At 42.8% G+C, this 19,749-nt stretch overlaps 1 protein-coding gene across 4 annotated transcripts in view; it reads right to left on the bottom strand.

Moving 5' to 3' along the window:
• Positions 1-6,385: 6,385 nt before the first annotated feature.
• tatdn3 (TatD DNase domain containing 3) overlaps positions 6,386-19,749 on the bottom strand; it is a 95,979-nt gene continuing 82,615 nt past the window's right edge. For 2 of the 4 annotated variants that reach the window (XM_078557037.1, XM_078557041.1), the window contains 4 exons: positions 18,390-18,445; positions 15,888-16,000; positions 13,807-13,887; positions 6,386-6,568 (listed from right to left, as the gene is read on the bottom strand). In XM_078557037.1, the coding sequence (XP_078413163.1) occupies positions 6,425-6,568; positions 13,807-13,887; positions 15,888-16,000; positions 18,390-18,445 (394 nt within the window). In that variant the 3' untranslated portion in view covers positions 6,386-6,424. The remainder of the gene's footprint in view (positions 6,569-13,806; positions 13,888-15,887; positions 16,001-18,389; positions 18,446-19,749) is intronic. The other 2 variants (XM_078557039.1, XM_078557040.1) reach the window with 2 other exon arrangements.

Raw genomic sequence — 19,749 nt, 5'->3', positions numbered from 1 at the left:
TGCTTTATTCTCAGAAAAAGCCCTTACTTCCCCCAATGCTCAGGTATTTAAGGTGATCAGACAAAATCTGAAAAGCTGCCTTTCACTTTATTTAAAAAAGAGATGTCAATAAATCTACAAGTTACTTTTAAAAAGAAGAGCCTTTCTGCATTTGCTCCAGGTGCTTTCAACACTTTAACTGCCAGTGGATGGCACAGGGACAGATCCAGTCACCGCACCCCACCTCAGCCTCCAACCTTCCCTGGCGCAGAGGCAGGGAGATGGCAGGATTTTAGGATCGGAGCAGGGGCGAGAGGAAAGTTTATTAGTGATGCAGGTTGGTAGTGCAGTCTGTGGGACTGCAGCAGTCTGTGGAGGGAAGGCAGACGCCCTCTTGCCTGCTGCCAGTGTCTGTCCCCCTTCCAACCCAGCCCCTACCCACCATCACATTGCTTGCTTTTTATATTTATATTTCATTATTTACCATACTCTCATCCTTAACAATCATTGCTGGAGCAAATTGATGGCAAGGGAAGAGCTGACAAAAGAGTGAGAACTCTTATGCAAGCCTAGTGCGCTCATCACAACTGCTCTACAAAGGCTGAGCTCACCCACTGATGGACCACGTCAGAGTGGATGAGCTATGAAGAAAGATTAAAGAGGCTTATGCTTTACAGTCTAGAAAGAAAAGATTAAAGGAAATGCTTCATTGAAGTATATAAAATATTAATGATTATAAATAAGGTGCACCCAGATTGTTACTGTGATGCATGCGAAGAAAGAAGAATTAGAGGACATAAAATAGAAATTAACTAAAAGCAAATGTAAAGAAAACACGAGTTAAGATTACATTTCTTTCAGAGTGATAACTGGAATAGTCTACCAAATGGGTTAAAATAGGCTAACAAAGTAGGGTTCTCAAAGTACAATTAGATGTTCTGATGGGAGAGTTAATGTACTAGGGAAATGGTAGCAAAGATTAACTATTTTTCCTAGTTTTACCTTGGTAATTACCTTTAATTCAATTATAATAATAGTTTCAAAAACTAACTATTTGAAGACCAGGTCCCCAGCCTAACTTAGTACAAATGTTGTGGTATTGTTTTGGTTGCCTTCAAGGTCACAGGTTTGAGGGAAAAGCCAAGTCATTAAAATAAAACCATAAAGGTAGCGAGTGAGTACAAGGAGCTTGGCCTGAACTGGATGTCAGCACTGAAATGGCTTGATACTGCTTCCAGCTGTTTGGATTTCTGAGTACCTTGAGTCCATTTATTACAAAAGCCAGTGGAAATCTGTGCTTTGCAGACCTTGCACAGCCAGGAAGGGAACTCAGAGGTTGGGTGTTTCCTGATCCCGACCTGGGATCTGTTGGACACTTGGAATGCTGAATGCACGGAGGTAAGTTAACCTCCCAGCTTTCAGAAGTATCTTAACCTGGATTTCCCACTGCCATCCGTCAACCCGAACAAAAATGCAATCCAGTTAAGGGCCTGCCAATAAAAAAATACATTCATTGCTGGTGGCCCCATAAGTGGAAAGAGTTGTTGGCTGCTTCTTCTCCTTCCCTTGATATGGTAGCCACCCAAGATACACCCTGAATGCCGTGGGTGCCTGCCGGCAATATGTATCTGACTTTGGATACTGTGGTAAAGTCAAGAGAACAGGTCACTGGGATAGATGTCACTCATAATACTACAGCATTAAAGCATAGAATTTAAATACAAAAAGAGCCCAGATTGAATCCCTTTAGGCTGAGCTGAGGAATAGTTTGTCCGGTTTTCTTTCGGTCTTCCCTCATCGACATACTCAGACTCTAGTGGTTTTGCTATGGTCTTTGACACCAGTGCCAGGCTGTGACCGGAGCAAGCACATTGCCAGCTCTTGGTGGATTATGCAAAGTGTGACTGCTGGAGCCGGACAGAGCGGCCGAGAAATGGTTGAGTGCAGATGAGTAAATGCTCTGCGCTGACCAGTTAACAAGCATCTCTGACTCACCTTGCCCAGCCAGAAATGACATCCCTCATACCTGTGCAGACTCAGGCACCCATGCGCCCCAATGCCACCTTGTTATCAGGTGCATACGTGTTCATTGTGTCAATTTGAAGATTGTAACACAGGACCCCATAGAGCATAGGCCCTGGTGTTTTGCACCATGTGCACTCCCGGGCCTTGCACACCAGGGGACTGTGGGAAAGCTGTAGGGGAGTACCATACCAGGAGATAGTGGCGGGCTGTAGGGGACTGTTGGGGGGGGGCGGAGGTGGGGGGGCAAGGGTAGTGGAAGTACCACAGTAGGGGATTGTGGCGGGATGGAATAGAGTGGAATGTAGCAGAGATGCAGGGGGGAGGGAGACCACAACACGGGATTCTGGCAGGAAAGAGAGGAGCAGTTGCGATGAGCTCAAATGTGGGTAGTACTGCAGAAAATAGCACCAACAAGCCTGAAGACAGAGTTTGGAGGTTTTGGAGATAAATGAGCAACAACAGTAACAACCTTGGAGATCAACCCTGGAAGACGCAATCAGAGGTGAGTTATAATTAATACGTTTAATCACGATAGAAAAGTATGACAAACATGATGCAAAAGTATTAATGCAGCAGAAGAATAAATGCTACTTTATAATACTTTTTTAAGACTTATGAGGGCCATTTTTAATCTCCACATCAACAAAAATTAAGGTCAGAGGGAGGGTAACATAGAGGCAGTGTCCTGCCCTCCAACTTGGCACTGCATTCTCAGCAGCCGTAATTTTAATTCCAGAGATTTGGGGAGATGAGGGTATTCCCCTCACGGTCCACTACATAAGTTGACCTCCAACTGGATTTTAATGTGCAGTTGTGTGTTCGGCACCCGATGCTGGTCTCACCAAGGAAGTTCTGTACCACAGAAGAGGCCTAGGGGGTTTCCTACTTTCATTTCTGTTTAAAGTTTCCACATGGACCAGGAATAGAAATGCTTTGTAGGGCCCACAAGGAAACTTTAGCCCTCCCTACAATCGCTTCCAGAAATCCCTCATGATTTATATGTGCCAGGGAATGTACCCATTGATTCATGACAGCAGCTTCCTGCCATGCTGGTCCACTGGGTGTCATGTCACTGACAACGGGTTCAGGCCAGGGCCAGGCCCAACTTATTCAAATGAGCCCAGGAGTTAAAATATCCCAGGCCTCACATTGGTAAATTCATCCTAACCACTCGTTAAAACAGGAGCAATAATGTATGACAAATAGAAAATGCACCTGATATTTATTTCTCCTTCTCCAAGGTCTTTAGACTGGTCTTTAGCATCACTCCAAGTAATAACACGGGTAAGCATGCATCTAAGTGCTGTACTGAAGCTTAATTCTTGCTGTTAGGTTTCAGATGTAACTTGGATGAACTTCACTTTTAAAGTTACCTGCACAATAACAAAGCCGAGATAATGGATCATCTGATCCCTCAAAATTTCAATCTGTACTTTGTAAGTATTAAGAAATGTTTCTGCTTTATTAAAGAAATAAATCTGCATCTATTTGGCATTCTTTGTGCTATCTCAAGTTAGTTTCTTAAAACTGATGAAGGATTTCGGCACATTGAAGTCTGTGGGAAAAACAACTCTGATCCTCTGGGTGACCCTTCTGCAGGCATTATTCCATTTACACAATCTGAATATTTGGCCTAATTAAGGACTGTGACAGATTAAGGCAAGGACCTTGTTTTTTCTGTCTTTAACTTTTACATTCCATTTATAATCCAGAAAAGTGGCTTAATATGTAAGGTAACCAAATATTTTGTTCTTGTGCTTGAGTCTTATTTTGCTGGTATATGTTCTTAGGATTTCCAAATATATCATAAACATGAATCGTGAAATATAGGTGACGCCTTGACTGAGTACTTTCATAGCACATTTTTGAAAACCAAATCATATTTTTATATTCTACAGTTTTGATAATTTTGCTGTCTGTTGTTTTGCATGTAAAACATTTCAGAGAATGACACAGAAAGAGGCCATTTAGCCCAACCATGCCTGTGCCATAAATTCAAAATCCAAAATCTTTGTATAGCTAGGTCAGAACACTACAAGAAGGGTGTTGCTATGGGGCTTCCCAGCAAGCTAGGCATCTAGAATTCTATACATCTATTTTATTTTGTCAGACACTTCTCTTTGTTGCATTGTTTAAAGCAACTGGAAATACAACATTTTTGAACAGTTAGCAATTTTGGATCATTATCCAATGGATGTAATTTGGTAAGTAACTATGATTACTTATCTTCTCATCACATTACATTGTATATTAAAGCTCGTTATAAGCAATGCCATCTTATATTATACAGGATTTTTGTGGATAAAAGTTAAACTGATGTTTACAACTTGTATGTGAAGAGGGCAGATAGTCCTTCAAATGAATAATTTGTCCATTCTACATGCCATTCCAATGACAACTATTAATACAGGGAAAAATTGGATATGAGCTTTTACATTTGCTGTCATCCACACACCCTATGTTTTGACTCACGTCAAATACAAACAGTCAGATACAATAAATTGTACTAGTTATACAGGTTACTAGAGCTGACATGCCTATGGTTTGTTCCCTGTATAATTATCATAGATGCAGCTGTTTTGACTTACTTAATTGGAACTACTAAATTGAATATCCAATTAATTAAAGAAAGAAATGTTTTCAGTGAATCCCCTAATAGAAAACGCCTGAAAGAATGTTTCACACTGTGAAGAGTGAACCTTGACTATAATCAAAGACTGTTTAATGTGAAGCCTATCCAAAGAAAAAGAGAACTTCCATCTAATTAGCACCTTTCATGACCACAGGATGTCCTAGAACATTTCAAGCCAATAAATTACTCTGAAGTTGCGATACTCTATAAGCAATTTGCACACGGAAAGGAACAATAAACAACAATGATCAGATAGAAGCAGGAGTGGACCAGTAGACCCCTTGTGTCTGCTCCGCCATTCAATAAGACCATGGATGAAATGATTGTGGCATTAATTCCACTTCCCTGCTTGCTCCTTAAGGGATAAGTATTGGCTGGGAAATTAGATTAACTACCTTGCTATTCTTTGAATAGTGCCATGGATCTTTTTACCTTAGCAGGCAGACAGGCCCTCAAATATATGTCTCATCTGAAAACTTAAATAGATAAGCCTTTAAAGTTAAATTCTGGTGTACTTATTTATCACAAATCAACATTTTAAGGATTGGAAACCAGACTATTTTGTCATCTTGTTTTATATAGTTTATATAAAAGATTAACTTATTTGCCCTCCCTTCAACAACAACAACTTGTCTTTACCTTAGGAAAATGTCCCGAGGCACAAGTGTTATCAAACTACAGACCCACATAAGGAGAAATTAGGACAGGTAACTAAAGAATGCTAAAGAAGTATATTTATATAGTGTCTTAAAGGAGGAAAGGTAGAGAATGAGAAGGGTTTCAGGAGGGAATTCCAGATCTTATGGTCTAGGCATCAGAAGGAAATTGGGGATTTGCAAGAGGCCAGACAGAATTGGAGGATCGCCAGCCAAGAAAGCATTGGAACAGTTGGAGTTAACAAAGAAAGTTTCAGTACTTGATAGGCTGAGGCAGGGGTGGGTGGACAATATTACAGTATTGGTGATGGAGAGGAGATGGGTATGAATGTGAAAATTATATGTGCTTCTAAGGTAGATGAAACAATATTCCTTTGATGAATGATCTATAACAGCAACTTTTAAAAAATATTCTTTCACAGGACGTGGGTGTCGCTGGCTAGGCCAGTATTTATTGCCTATCCCTATTAGCCCTTGAGAAGGTGGTGGTGAGCCGCCATCTTGAAGCGCTGCAGTCCATGTGGTATTGGTACACCCACAGTGCTGTTAGGAAGAATTTATATTTATATAGTGCCTTTAATGTAATAAAACGTCCTAAGGTGCTTCAGAGGAGCATTATAAAACAAAATATGATATTGAATGCAACATCAGATGATAAGTCAGATAGCCAAAAGCTTGATCAAAAAAGTATGGTTTTAAAGAGTGTCTTAAAGGAGGAAAGTGAGGTGGAAATGCAGAGAGGTACACTCAAATGCTAATCTATTTTTTTTTGTTTCTGATAATGATGGATCTGTAGTGTATATCCAGGTTCTTTTGCTTTTAGTTTTAGATTTGCAGTTTGTTACTTTTATCATCACCACTGATTGGCAAATTAGTGAATATTGCAAATAATTTTTACCTTAGTTTTAATGTATGTACAGTATACATTAAATATAACGAAGTAAATCAGGACTGCCAAAATGAACTTTGAGGTTGCCTTTAACATATCTTATTTTAAGACACTTAAGACTTCTTAATTAGGATGTGCAAAGAAAAATAGTTGAGGGTAAAATCATTCAATCTCTCTTTCCAGGAAGTAAATCATTCTTACTCGTTTTTGTTACTTTTCTTTTTATTGCAGAGTTAACCTGGGTTATCGGCAGAATAATTTTTGAAGCTTTGGGAAAAGTTTGCATGCATTCTGCGTTGTCACTTCCATGACATTCTCCAATGAAAGCCCTTTAACCTGTGCAATGTATTTACAGGAGATGGATATGTTCTTAGGCTCATTTCTCATCTGTAAAACAGTAATAAGTGTGTTTCAGTGACTTTCGCCACAATACAGTGCAGTTGTAGGTTGCAGTGAAGGAACCAGATCAATTAATCTATGACTAAATTTACAAAAAATTGCACTTGTGATCAGATGCAATGCTCTTCCAAACTGATTCTTCAAACCTTTCCCCTTTTCTCCTAAATCACAAAGTATAAACAGTAGATTTAATCTGCAGTGACACTAATTATCTTTCATGAAAATCCATTATCCTAGTCACCCAGTTAATAAATGCAATGCCCAGTGTAGAATTAAAGCATATAGGGTCCTAGATTTGAACCTTGGGCAATGTTGAGTTGGCAGATATCAGCAGTGGTGGTAACCTGTGGAAAGATTCTCTACTAGAGACAAAGTGGTAGTATGCCCAGAAATACATCTCACACCATTGGTATGGAAAGAAAACTTCTAGGGATTTTCTGAAATGCCTTTTTTAATAAATAACTATGGAGATTATCTGCACTGATTGGGCCATGCAATTGCAGCTACTCCACATTAAAAAGCCACTTGTGTTGGCTCTGACAAACAGTACATTATTGACCTGATGCACTGCAAATGGCTGAGATGGCAAATTTCACTTTAAAAGCTGAGGCACAAAAGTTCAAGACAACTGAGACTTTCACTACAATGGGCAGAGCTATTCTAGCTTGCAGGAGGTTTGGATGGATAGCAAATTCTACAACTACATTCTTGGTGAAGTAAAAACAGCAAGGACACAGTTCCTCCAACATGTTTCAACAACTGTTGCATAGTCCAACTATTTGGCTTCTTTAGTAGGCATGAGCTTGCTAAGACCTACTCTGATACTGGTGCACCTTTCTCTGTTCATGGCTGTAAACATCTCCTCATTCTCCAGCTCCCTGAAGGCAAGTGGAATTCCCAAAGGGAAACTCATCTACTCTAAACCAGCTTCACTTGTACCTGAGTTAAAGATTGAACACACTTTAAAAACTTGAGAAATGTATGTGGTGGGACAGAGAAAATATGGTAATGAAAGGATGATTTGCAACAGATATGCGGGAACGTAAAACATTCCAATAACATTCTCAAAATGTTCTTTTTTATGAGTAATGGTTTTATTGGAGAGCCCAGCTACTTAGTCTGAAGATCATTCAGTGTTTATTCATTTTGACTTCTCTTCTATTAATCATAATTGCTTTCTATTTGCACAATATTATTTTAATGGCTATTGCGTTTCTTCTTCTTGTGCCCCATTTTCTACAATCTTTTTGTATGTTAGGCTCCACAGTACTATTTATTTCCCTAGAGTATTTCTGATTCATCCTATTTGGATTTGTATGTGTGGTTAAGTTCATGACACCTATAATTACTGTTTTTATAGAACCATAGAGTGATTCAAGTACAGACGGAGGCCATTTGCTCTATTGTGTCTGTGCAAGCTCTCTGTAAGAGCTACCCTGCCCTTTTCACCATAACCCTGCAAATTTTCACTTTACATAATTACCCAATTCCCTTTTGAAAGCCATGATTGAATCTGCCTCCACGGCAACCTCAGGCAGAGTGTTTCCAGATTAAAACCACTAGCTGCATAAAAAAATCATTTCCTCATGTTGCCTCTGGTTCTTTGGCCAATCACCTTAAATTGGTGACCTTTGGTTGTCAACCCTTTTGCCAATGGGTACAGTTTCTTTCTTTCTACTCTGTCCAGACCCCTTGTGATTTTGAACATCTCTAACAAGTCTCCTCTCAACCTTCTCTTCTCTAAAGAGGACAGCTCCAGCTTTGCTAATTTATCATCATCATCCCTGGACCATTCTTGTAAATCTTTTCTGCACCCTCTCCAATGACTTCATATCCTTCCTAAAGTGTGGTGCCCAAAATTGAACGTAATACTCCAGTTGAGGCTGAACCAATATTTTATAAAGGTTCATCAGAAGTTAAGCTGACTGGCCTGTATTGTTGGGTTTATCCTAACACCTTAACAGGGATGTATTACTTGCAATTCTCCAGTCTTCTGACACCAACCCTATATCTAAGGATGATTGGAAGATTATGTTCAGTGCCTCCATTATTTCCACTCTTACTTCCCTCAGTATCCTCAGATGCATCTGATCCTGGTGACTTACAACTTTAAGTATAGCCAACCTTTCTATTACCTCCTCTTTATCAATTTCTAGCCCATACTGTGTCTCAGTGGCTTCTTTTTCACGATGATTTTACAAGTATCTTCTGCCTTGGTAAAGTCAAATATAAAGTACTCATTTACTACCTCAGCCATGCCCTCAGCCTTAATTTGGTCCCCAATTGGCCCTACTCCTTTTGCCATCGTTTACTATATGACTTTTGAACTCCCTTTTATATTGGCTGCCAGTCTCTTTCCATACTCCCTCTTTGCTACTCATTTCTTTTTAATTTCTCCTCTGAACTTTCTGTGGTCAACCTGGTTCACATTTGTATTATCAAGCTGACATCTGTCTAAGTTATCTTTTTCTGCTTCATTTTACTCTCTATCTCTCATCCCAGGAGCCTTAGTTTTGCTTGCCCTGCTTTCCCCCCTTGCGATAATGAACCTTGACTGTACCCGACTTATATCCTCGTAATATAGACCCACCTCACCACCTTCCCACCCACCTGAGCTCACCCCCATAATACGAGGGGGTTGGCCGGCACCGAAATTGGCAACCCGCCCAACATATTTAAATAGGTAATCAAGGGTCAATTAGGCTTGTTATCAAGCCTAATTGACCCTGATAATATGCTGCCCGCACCATAAAACATTTAGCGTGGGCAGTCAGGCTGGCCTGATGTTTTAAATAAATTTTTCAAAGGGTGGGAAGGAAGGGAGTGGTTCTATTTTCAGGGGCTGCCCTTTGCAGATCAGGGAGAAAGCCCCCCTAAGATAGAACTCCTCCCCATTCTTCCTCTCCACCTGCAGCCTTAAGCCCATCACCGCCCTGCCCTCCTTCCTGACCTGTCCAAACCCTCCCTGATCAAGACCCTGGACTTAACTGTTTCCAGGTATCCATTGCTCTTTTGTTCCCCATTGCAATCCTGGCAGCATCCACTAATGCATTCTTGGCGCTGTCGGGACTGATGCAGCTGCTAGCTAATCGGATTGGCCAGCAGCTCCTGAGGACGGGACTTCCTCCCTAATGAGGGGCGAAGTCCCACTTGGCCCTTGTTTAACCCACCTGCTGTGCATTATGGCTGAGGGCGAGCTAGCATGCAGCAGGTTGGCTCCACGCTGACTTTGCTTCTGGGGGAGGGTGTGAGCTGTCCACCCCCTTTTAATATTCAGCCCACTATTATAGAAAATTGTCTTGAACATATTTTGGAAACTCTTCCCCCTCTTTGTCCTTTACATTACTACTTGCCCAGTCTATATTAGGATAATTAAAGTCTCCCATTATAACTACTCTATAGTTTTTGCGCTTCGCTGTAATTTCCTTGCAAATTTGTTCCTCTATCTCTTTCCCACCAGTTGCAGGCCTATAAAATACACCCAGTAGTGTAATGGTACCTTCTTTCTCATCTCTTAATAAAATAATTCTGCTCTTGACTCCTCCGGACATCCTCTCTCTCTCCAGCACCAATATTATCCTTAATCAATACTTCTGCCCTACCTCCTTTCTTTCCTTCCCTTTCTTTCCTGAACACCTGTATATCCAGGAATACTTAGTAGCCGGCCCTGCCCTTTTTTGAGCCAGGTCTCATCTCCATTATCACAACGTCATATTTATATATAGCTACCTGTGCCTCAGATCACCAACCTTATTTAGGATGCCCCTTGCATTCACATATATGCAGAGTAAACCTAATTTAGACCTTCTTATATATCATTACACTGACACTACTTAATTCCTTATGGTTTCTTATTCTAGAGCTTTCTACCTCTCCCAATTCTTTGTGTACCATGTTTTTCCTCTCTAATGTTGCCTCCTGGTTCACATCCCCCTGCCAAGTTAGATCAAACCCTCCCCAATAGCACTAGCAAATCGCCCTGTAAGGACACTGGTCCTGGCTGTGTTCAGGTGGAACCTGTCCAGCCTGTATAGGCCCCATCTCCCTCAGAACAGGTCCCAATATCCCTCCCTCCTGCACCTACAAAATTCTGATAAATATTATTAAAAACATGAACAATACATACATAACTACTTGAGCAATGCAGCATTCTCTTGCTCGTTACCTGGAAGGCCAATATGATGGCTGACTTAAAGGCATATTCACTGTTTACTGTTCATTTACTGCTGGAGGTTTGAAGGGCTTTTAAAACACATTGGGAAACTTTCTGGATCAGTTTGTTAAGACTTCACCAACACTCTATCAATATTTATTCTCAAAATTCTCTGAGGACTTCACTTAAAAAGAGTAAGCACTGTACTATTCTACCTTAAAGGAGGCACCAGGAGAAAAGGAATGCTTGGTCATGGGTACCTTGCTGGGAGGCCCTTAGACTGCAGAAGGCATGGGAGCAAGAGATCAGGCCAGCTGCTGCAGCGGAGGGGGACAGGAGGGCGGGGTGGACTACATTTCCCTTGTCAAAGAATTTCCCAAAGTACATCACATCCACTTACATTTCCCCTGTTTACCATGTCTGTTACATCCTCATTCAGGTTTGTAAAACATATCATTCCTTTTGAAATATGTGCCGAATACTTCTAACTATTTTTAAAATCTAGTTATTTCAGAATTTTACGCTTAATTAAAGATTCTAAAACTTTCCCCAACACAAATGTTAAGCGAACTGACTATTGATTACCCAGATGAGCTCCAGATTCCTTCTTAAAAATGCCCACTACATTATCCACTTTCCAGTCCTCTGGCATCTGGACTTAGTAGAGCCATGAAATTTAGAGTGGGATATAACTCCAGAGCTGGAGTGAATGAAGGGGCTGTTTTGAGGTTGAAAAACAAGGAAGAATGGGTTTCCCTGAGATCCTGTCAAATTAAATGGCAGAACCTGATAATATGTTTCATCTCCATTTCCAGGCCCCAGATTGAGAGACTGACTGGCTATGGGTGAGGTAGACCTTCAGTAACAGATTGCAATCGGGGAGCGGAGGGGTGAGAGAGAGCATTTGGAGGCCACAGGGAAAGATCAAAAAGTGTCAAGGAGATCAGAAGGGCACATGTAAGGGGAGGCTGAAGGGTTAGTGGAACAGAAGGGTTCGGTAGGATTTGGACATTGTAAGGGTCAGGGATGGAAAGGTTGGAATAGTCAGGGACAAGATCAGAAGATTCAGGAAGCAAGATTGGAAGGATCAGGGGACAAAATCAGGAGGGTATTTGGAACAGAAGGATCAGGTGGGGGTGTTGGACATTGGAAGGGTCAAAAAGGATCAAAAGGGGCAGGGTGCAAGATTACAAGGGTCAGAAGGCTCAGGACTGGGATTGGAATGGTAAGGGGTGCGATCAGAAAGTTGGGGGGTGACATTATAAGGGTAATGGCCAGGATTGGAAGGGTTGGGGGAGGGCAAGATTGGAAGGGTCAGGGGTGAGATCAGATGGGTTGGGGTTGAGATTGGATGTATCACGGGGCAGGATCAGAAGGGTTGGGATGGGATTGCAAGGGTCAAAGGCAGGATCAGGGGGGTCAGGGCGAGATCAGAAGGGTCGGAGTGGAGAGATTGGAAGGTCGGGGGGTGGGGGCGAGATCAGAAGACTTGGGGGGGAGCAGGCTTGGAAGGGTTGGGAAGGCGAGATTGGAAGGGTCAGAGGTTGTCTAACCACAGAGGCTATTTCAAGCTGGTAAACTGGATCCAGCAGGTGAGTGGAAAGGTGTTTACTTTCTGGATCCAGCAGCCCTACCTTCCCTTTAGTTAAGATATTTCCCGAGGCCAGGAGAACCTGGACAGATAGATTTAAAAACTGGTTAATTCTCAGGCCTGCAGCCTCATTATAATGTGTGCCAAAATTAGCAGCCTGCTCGCCTTATTTAAATAAGTTCTTAAGAGTCAATTAGGCTTATTATCAAGCCAATTGATCCTGATAATACGCCGCCCATGCCATAAAACAATTGGCATGGGCAGCCGGGCGGAGTGGGCAGCCCAATTATTTTCCCTGAGATTGTTAAAGGGCATGAAGGAAGTGCGGAGTGGGGGGTGCTGCCATCAGGTTGGTTGCCCGCCTGCCCCCGCCTCCCCAAAACTGGATGTGGGCAGGGTGGGGGCAGGTTTCAGATTTTTTTCCTTTTTACGTACTGTCTGACTCAAACCCACTCATTTTTGGGGGGGTTAAAATCCCCCCCATAACTTTTGGCCCTCGGCAGTTGTCTCTCTCTCTCTCTTTCTCAGTTCCACAAGAATCCCAGGTTATGTTCTGTTAGCCTCTGGCACTTTGCCTTCCTTTAGCCTAATTTATCTAAAATTTTCTTTTTATGTGTCATACTATCAGTTGGCTTGCTCTAAACCACTACTGGATTCACCTCCTCTACAATGTCCTCCTCTATAATGTCCTTCTTTGACGAGGATAATATGGGGTTGGGGCGGGGAGGTCCAGCGGTACGGTCCCCTGGAAACAACATCAGTGTGGATCCAACATGCTCCATGCCGATCTGCCCCACAGCAGTAAAGCACTGCAGGGCAGATTAAGAGGGCTGATGGCTGGCCGGCAGTCCTTCAGTCCTGGCAGCACTACGATGGCATCAGTGGCTGCTGCCAAGACTGTGGCAGAAGAAGATGGATACCTGAAGCAGGTAAGTCCGGGTCTTGAGCTGGGAGGGTTTGAATAGGTTAAGGAGAGGGGCGGGGTGGGGGGAGGGGTGGGTTTAAGAGAGGGACTGGGCAGCAAGGAAGGGGGAGGCTTCGACCTTAGGGGGAATTTCCCTGCAATCGGCAAAGGGTAGTCCCCGAAGTACGACCACCAGCCTGCCCCCACCCATTACCTTCATGCCCTTTAACAATCTCAGGGAAAATAATTGGGCAGCCCACTCCGCCCGGCTGCCCATGCCAATTGTTTTATGACATGGGCAGTGTATTATCAGGGTCAACTGGCTTGATAATAAGCCTAATTGACTCTTAAGTACTCATTTAAATAAGGTGAGTGGACTGCTGATTTTGGCACATCCACCCTTCATATTATGGGGGTGAGCTTAGGGGTGGGCAGAAAGGTGGTGGGGTGGGAACGCCCCCCACACCATTTTACATGCCCATGCTCCCTCCCCCACCGGAAACACACCTGCCAGGGGCACATAAGATTCAGCCCTTTGATTTGAGAGAGACAATTACACATAGAATTACAAATGTTACCTGTTTTTCTGGCCCTAATGCTGGAGAGTCTGTCTCCAAGCAGATAAACTCTAGTGGCAGCTGCTTCACCAATTTCTGCTTCTTGGGAGAAACAATATGAAAATGAGTATGTCTGCAGATTACACAAATCCAAAACTGATCCACAAAATTCAGATTGAACAATATCTTCCAAAATCTTTTAAATCCACAGAAAACTATTCATTGTAATAGCTTAAAGATAATTCCTCTAAGAAAAATCTCCTGTGACAAACCTATTCTGTCTGTCCCACAGGCTTGTAGTAGCAAGTTTTGATACATGAAAATTGCTGTAAATGGATGCTGAAAATCAACATTTAAGTTTTACATATGTGCTACATGACTAGTTTCTTAGTTTTCTCTTTGCCCTTTGCAATTTTCTGCCCTTTAGTCATGAGGATATTATTCTCATGCTGTGGAAGAGTGGCAACAGCCCTTCAGTATCTCATCCACATGATCACACTTCATATGGGAGCCACATAGTGGGTACTGGAAGGTTCTAAACTAAGGCGTTACCACCACTAAGTTGGATTCTGTCCTTATATGGAGGAAGATTTTCCCTAGTTGCCAAAGTTGCAAACAGTTTGGTTCAGCCTGACAGCAGAAGCTGAGGCAGGAGATGTAATCAACTCATCCAAATTCAGACATCATCCAGACAAGTAGTCAGGCAACACAGAGGCAGCAGAGGTGTTGAGAGAGGTGGTGAAGAGATCAAGTAGGTGTCATTAGCATCTATGTGGAATCTGACCCCATGTCTATGGATGATGTTGCCAAGAGGCTGCATACGGATGAAGATGAGGAAGCGGCTAAGGATAGAGCCTAGCTGGAATCTAAAGGCTACGCTGCTGGGATGAGAGAGAAGTCATTGCTGGAGGCGCTCTGGCTACAATCAGAGAGTTAAGAATAGAAGTAAGTGATGGTAGTCTCAATGAGCTAGGCAATGTTAAAGAGACATTGGAGGAGCATTGTGTGGTGGACCACATTAAGGGCTGCAGAGCGGTGAAGGAGGATGAGAACAGATGATGCACCACAGTCACAGGGATGTGTCATTCGCAATCTTTGTTAGGGCCATTTTCGTGTTGTGACAAGAGCAGAGATCTGATTGCAGAGATTCAAACAGGAAGTTGCAGCAAAGATGAACATAGATATAGGATATCACAACACATTCAAGGCTTTGAAAAGAAAGGGAATTTGCAGATAGGGTGGTTATTTACAAGGACAGAGGGGTCAAGAGTGGGTGTTTTGAGGAAAGGTTGATGACAACGGTTTTGAAAGGGGTAGGGGGGTTGTGGAGACTATCCACAATGTTAGCTAGCCATGGGGGCCAGGGAGGAAAATTGAGTGATTAGCAATTAGTATAAATGAAGTCTAGAGAGCAGCTCATGGATCTCATGAGCAAAATAAACTCAAGGAAGGCAGGAAGGGAAATTGGAAAGAAATACAAAGAAACAATGATTCAGGAGTAGGGCAGTGGGGAGCCTGTGGGGAGGTTACACTTGATGGGAAAGGCAATCGGAGAGCAAAGCAGCAGGGAATCTTAGTGACAAAGAAGTTTAAGAGCCACTTGTATTTGTTGTTGGAGGTTACGGTAGACAGGAGTGAACGGGTTTGAGGAGACAGTTGGCATAGCAGAAAAGAAGCTGGGTTATCTTTGCTCTTCAGGATGATCCTGGACTACAGTTTTGACAGAAGAGTATGAGGTTCAATGGCAGCTGATGCATTTCAGCCAGGTGCTGGATAAGCTAAATCAGTTGTGCACCAGATATGCTCAAATTTATGTCACTTTGATTTGAGGCAGTGAAGAAAGGAGCCATACCAGGGCAATGACCAGCACAAGAGGCAGTAAGGATTTGCTGGCAGCAAGAGCATTGAAGGTGGAGGTGTATGAGTGGCTGAGTAAACTGACAGTTGTAGAAGCATCTTGGACTTTGTTTTTCACATATACTGCACCTTAAACATAGCAATGAAGTTTTGGGCCTTCAAAAGAGTTTTCATTGCTTTAGTTAATATAACTGCTACATATCTAGCATGTATGCTTTTTGGAACATTATTATATTTGATCTAACCTGCTCGCTCCTTATGATAGATGGTGGAATTGAAAAGAAAAATCCAGCTTTCACCCCTTCCATAGCTACGGAGGGTTTTCCATCAAAAGCATGAAGCAACACTTTCTTAGCTCCTAGAAAAACAAAAGAATTACACCTTATATAATAATTTATACATGTTTCTTTCAGGTCAGAATAAGTCTAGTGCTCGTGACAACTCAATACCATGTTTAATCAGGCCAGAAGAAACTGAGGAATCAACATAAGTAGAGTTTATGTTTGTGCAATCCATTTTCTATCCCCTATGGAAACATCCCACCCATACTGTGGATGCTGGAAATCTGAAATAAAAACAGAAAATGCTAGAAATATTCTTCAGGTCAGGCAGCATCTGTGGACAGACCAACAGAAGCTTCCAATTTCCACCCTTCTTTCACATTCACATGGCCCATCTCCAATTCTTCCTTTCCCTTCCTTGACTTCTCTGTCTTCATTTCTGGGCATGGGTTATCAACAAATATTCAGAATAAGCCAGCCAACTCCAACATCTACCTTGACTATACTTCTTCACACCCCACTACCTGTATTCCATTCTCCCAGTTTTCCTATCTCTGTTGCAAATGTTCCGATGAGGCAGTCTTCCATACCAGTACTTCTGATATGCCTTCCTTTTTCCTCAACTGAGCACCCTCCCCATAGTGATTGACAGGGCCCTCAACCACGTCCATCACATTTCCTGAACTTCTGCTCTCACACCTTACCCACCTCCCAGAATAATGATACATTTCCTCTTGTCCTCACCTTCCACCCCACTAATTTCCGTATTCAATGGATCATCCTCCGTCATTTCCGCCACCTCCAGTGTGACGCCACCACAAAACACATCTTCCCCTCCCATTTTAGCATTCTGAAGGATCTGTTCCCTCAGCAACACCAGGATCCAATCCTCAATTACCCCCACAACTCCTCCCCACTGCACTTTTCCAGGTAAACACAGGACATGCAACACCTGCCCTTTTACCTCCTCCGTCCTCTCCATCCATGGCCACAAATATTCCTAGGTGAAACAACGATTTATGTCTACTTCCTTCAATTTAGCCTCTGGTACTTGCTGCTCACAATGTGGTCTGCTCCACAGTGGAGAGACCAAAAGCAGATTGGGTGACTCCTTTGTGGAACACCTCTGAGCTTCCGGTCACCTCTCATTTTAATTCTCCTCCTTGTTCCCATGCTGACCTCTCTGTTCTCAGCCTCCTGCAGTGTTCCAGTGAAGCTCAACGCAAGCTTGAGAAATAGCATCTCATCTCTCGATTAGTTACAGTCTTTCAGCCTCAACACTGAGTTCAGCAATTTCAGACTGTAACCTCTGTCCCCATTTTGTTTTCTTTTTCTTGGCTGGTTTTGGCTTGGCTCTCTTGTTTTTCTGTTTTTTTTGCTTTCGGACAGTAGCCAGTCATCATTCTGCTATTCCCACCTTCTCGAGGCACAACTTTTGTTTCTTTACTTGTCCATTGCTACTCCCTTTGGCCTTGCATCATCAACCATTTTGTCATTTAATCTCTCCTGACTTCCACCTTATCATAGAACTTCCCTTTTGTTCTTTTCCCTGCGCTTCCCACTTTCACTTGCTTAAAAATTATTTTATTTCTAACTTTTCCCAATTCTGATGAAAGGTCACTGATCTGAAAAGTTAACTCTGTTTCTCTCTCCACACTTGCTGCCTGACCTGCTGCATGCTTCCAGTATTTATTTGATATGAGTGGGACAATGTTGAGCTAGACAATTAATTCAGTTTCACTATCTGGATAGCATGATGTTATGGATGGCAGAAGACGTACAAAGCACTCCATTGTCACACAAACAAATTTAGCACCCATACCTGGAAAAAGATGCCACAGCTTTGACACGAGGACTAAACAACAATGCATACTACGCTTGATAGAGATATGCGATGGAGTAAGAAAAGACTGCGTAAAATCAATTAAGTAATGGTTATAAAAATGTGACAACTCAATTTGGTTCTACATACCTCTGTTTAATATTCAGGCCCAAATTTTCACTCCCAAGTCAGGTGCACAGAGTTGGGAATTTCTCGACTCTGTGGACCCGACTCAGGAGAAAGTGCCCCAAACCACTGAATCTTTGTTTCGTAGTTGCAGGGGGGTAAAATATCCAGAGATATTAATCACGTTTTACACACATTCACATCTACTCTTAACAATCATAAGTCACATACCGTGGGAAACAGACCTGGTTCCAGTGAAAATGGGGTCTGTTTGAACTCAGCACTGAGTTCAAGCGGCCCTGCTGGGATTCGGATTTCTCATATGTGAATCATATCCACCCCCCGTTTCCCCCCCCGGCAAAAATAGCATCTGTCAGAAATGGGGGTAGAGCTTCTGGATTTGGGGCTGTGCCGCTATTTTAGCTAAGGCACGGAGCCCTTCCGTCTCTGTGAAAACTCAGGCCTCAATATACATATGACACTTATAAAACTGAAAACAAGAAATTTAAATTTTAGACCTTGTTCCTTCAGAAGATTAATGGTTGGACGCCCAGCAGAGCGGGAATGTACATTTCTATAAGGAAAAAATGAATAATTAGAATAACACAATGCAAGCAGTATACTGAATGATCGATTAGAATAAATTTTAAATGGTAATCTCTAGCTAAAAATCTGATATGATATGATTGCACAGTTTTCAATACCATTCACAACTCCTCAGATACTGAAGCAGTTCATGCCCACATGTAGCAAGACCTGGGGCAGAATTTTGCCATTGGTGAGCAGGTGGCGGGGCCCATTCACCGACGTGTAAAATGTTGCGGGATGGCGTTGGGCGGAACCCCCAACATCATCCCGCCCCATTTAAATTTTCAGGAAGGCGGGGGTGCTGCAAAATTAGCTGCGGGCCCACCGACCTGTCAATGGCCAATTGAGGCCATTGACAGGATCATTTAAACAATTAAAGGACCTGCCCGTCCAACCTTAAGGTTGATGGACAGGCCAGGAGCCCCGGCGGCAAATAGAGAAAACATGAAACCTCATCCAGTGGCGAGATGTGGTTTCATGCAGGGTTTTAAAAATTTTATTAAAGTTTTTCTGTAAATTATGAACATGTCCCATCTCATGTGACATTTTCTATTTTTAATATTTTTCAAAGTGGAAGCGATCTCCCTGAGGCTGCACTTAGCCTCAGGGAGATGTGCACTCTTTCGTGTGCATGCGCGAAAGAGCGCACTCTCGCTTTTAGGGAATCCCCCGCCCACACAGGAAGGGCACAGCGCTTCCCGCTGGACGTCATGCTGGGCGGGCCTTAATTGGCCCGCCCACGTAAAATGGCGGTGCAACCCGCTTCGCTGGCGGTGATCGGCTCTCCGCCCGCTGGAGATTGGGTCCGGCCCGTCCGCCCGACAGGCAGAAAATTCTGTCCCTGGAATACAATCAGGTCTGAGCTTATGAGTGGCAAGTAACATTTGCAAGTAACACAAGTGTCAGGCAATGACCATTTCCAACTAGAGAGAATCTAACCATCTTCCCTTGTCATTCTATGGCATTACCATCAACACCTTGGAAGTTACTCTGTGGCAAGCAACTCACCTTCTGACTCCCCAAACACTGTCCACTATTCATAAGGCACAAGTCAGGAGTGTGATCAAATACTCTCCAGTTGCCTGGATAAGTGCAGCTCTAGCCACATTCATGAAGCCAACACCATTCAAGACAAACAAGCTTGCATGATCGGCACACAGTGACAGCAGTATGTACTATACACAAGACACACTGCAGCAACTCCCCACGACTCCTTCCACCTTCCAGCACCTTTCAAACCCTCAATATCTACCAGTTTTATGATCAAGAGCAGTAGCTGCATGGGAACAC

Source organism: Cetorhinus maximus, chromosome 14, assembly GCF_964194155.1.
Source record: "Cetorhinus maximus chromosome 14, sCetMax3.hap1.1, whole genome shotgun sequence".
NCBI classification, from domain to species: domain Eukaryota; kingdom Metazoa; phylum Chordata; class Chondrichthyes; order Lamniformes; family Cetorhinidae; genus Cetorhinus; species Cetorhinus maximus.
The sequence above is the reverse complement of the archived record's forward strand: the minus strand, read 5'-3'. Positions and strand labels throughout refer to the sequence as shown.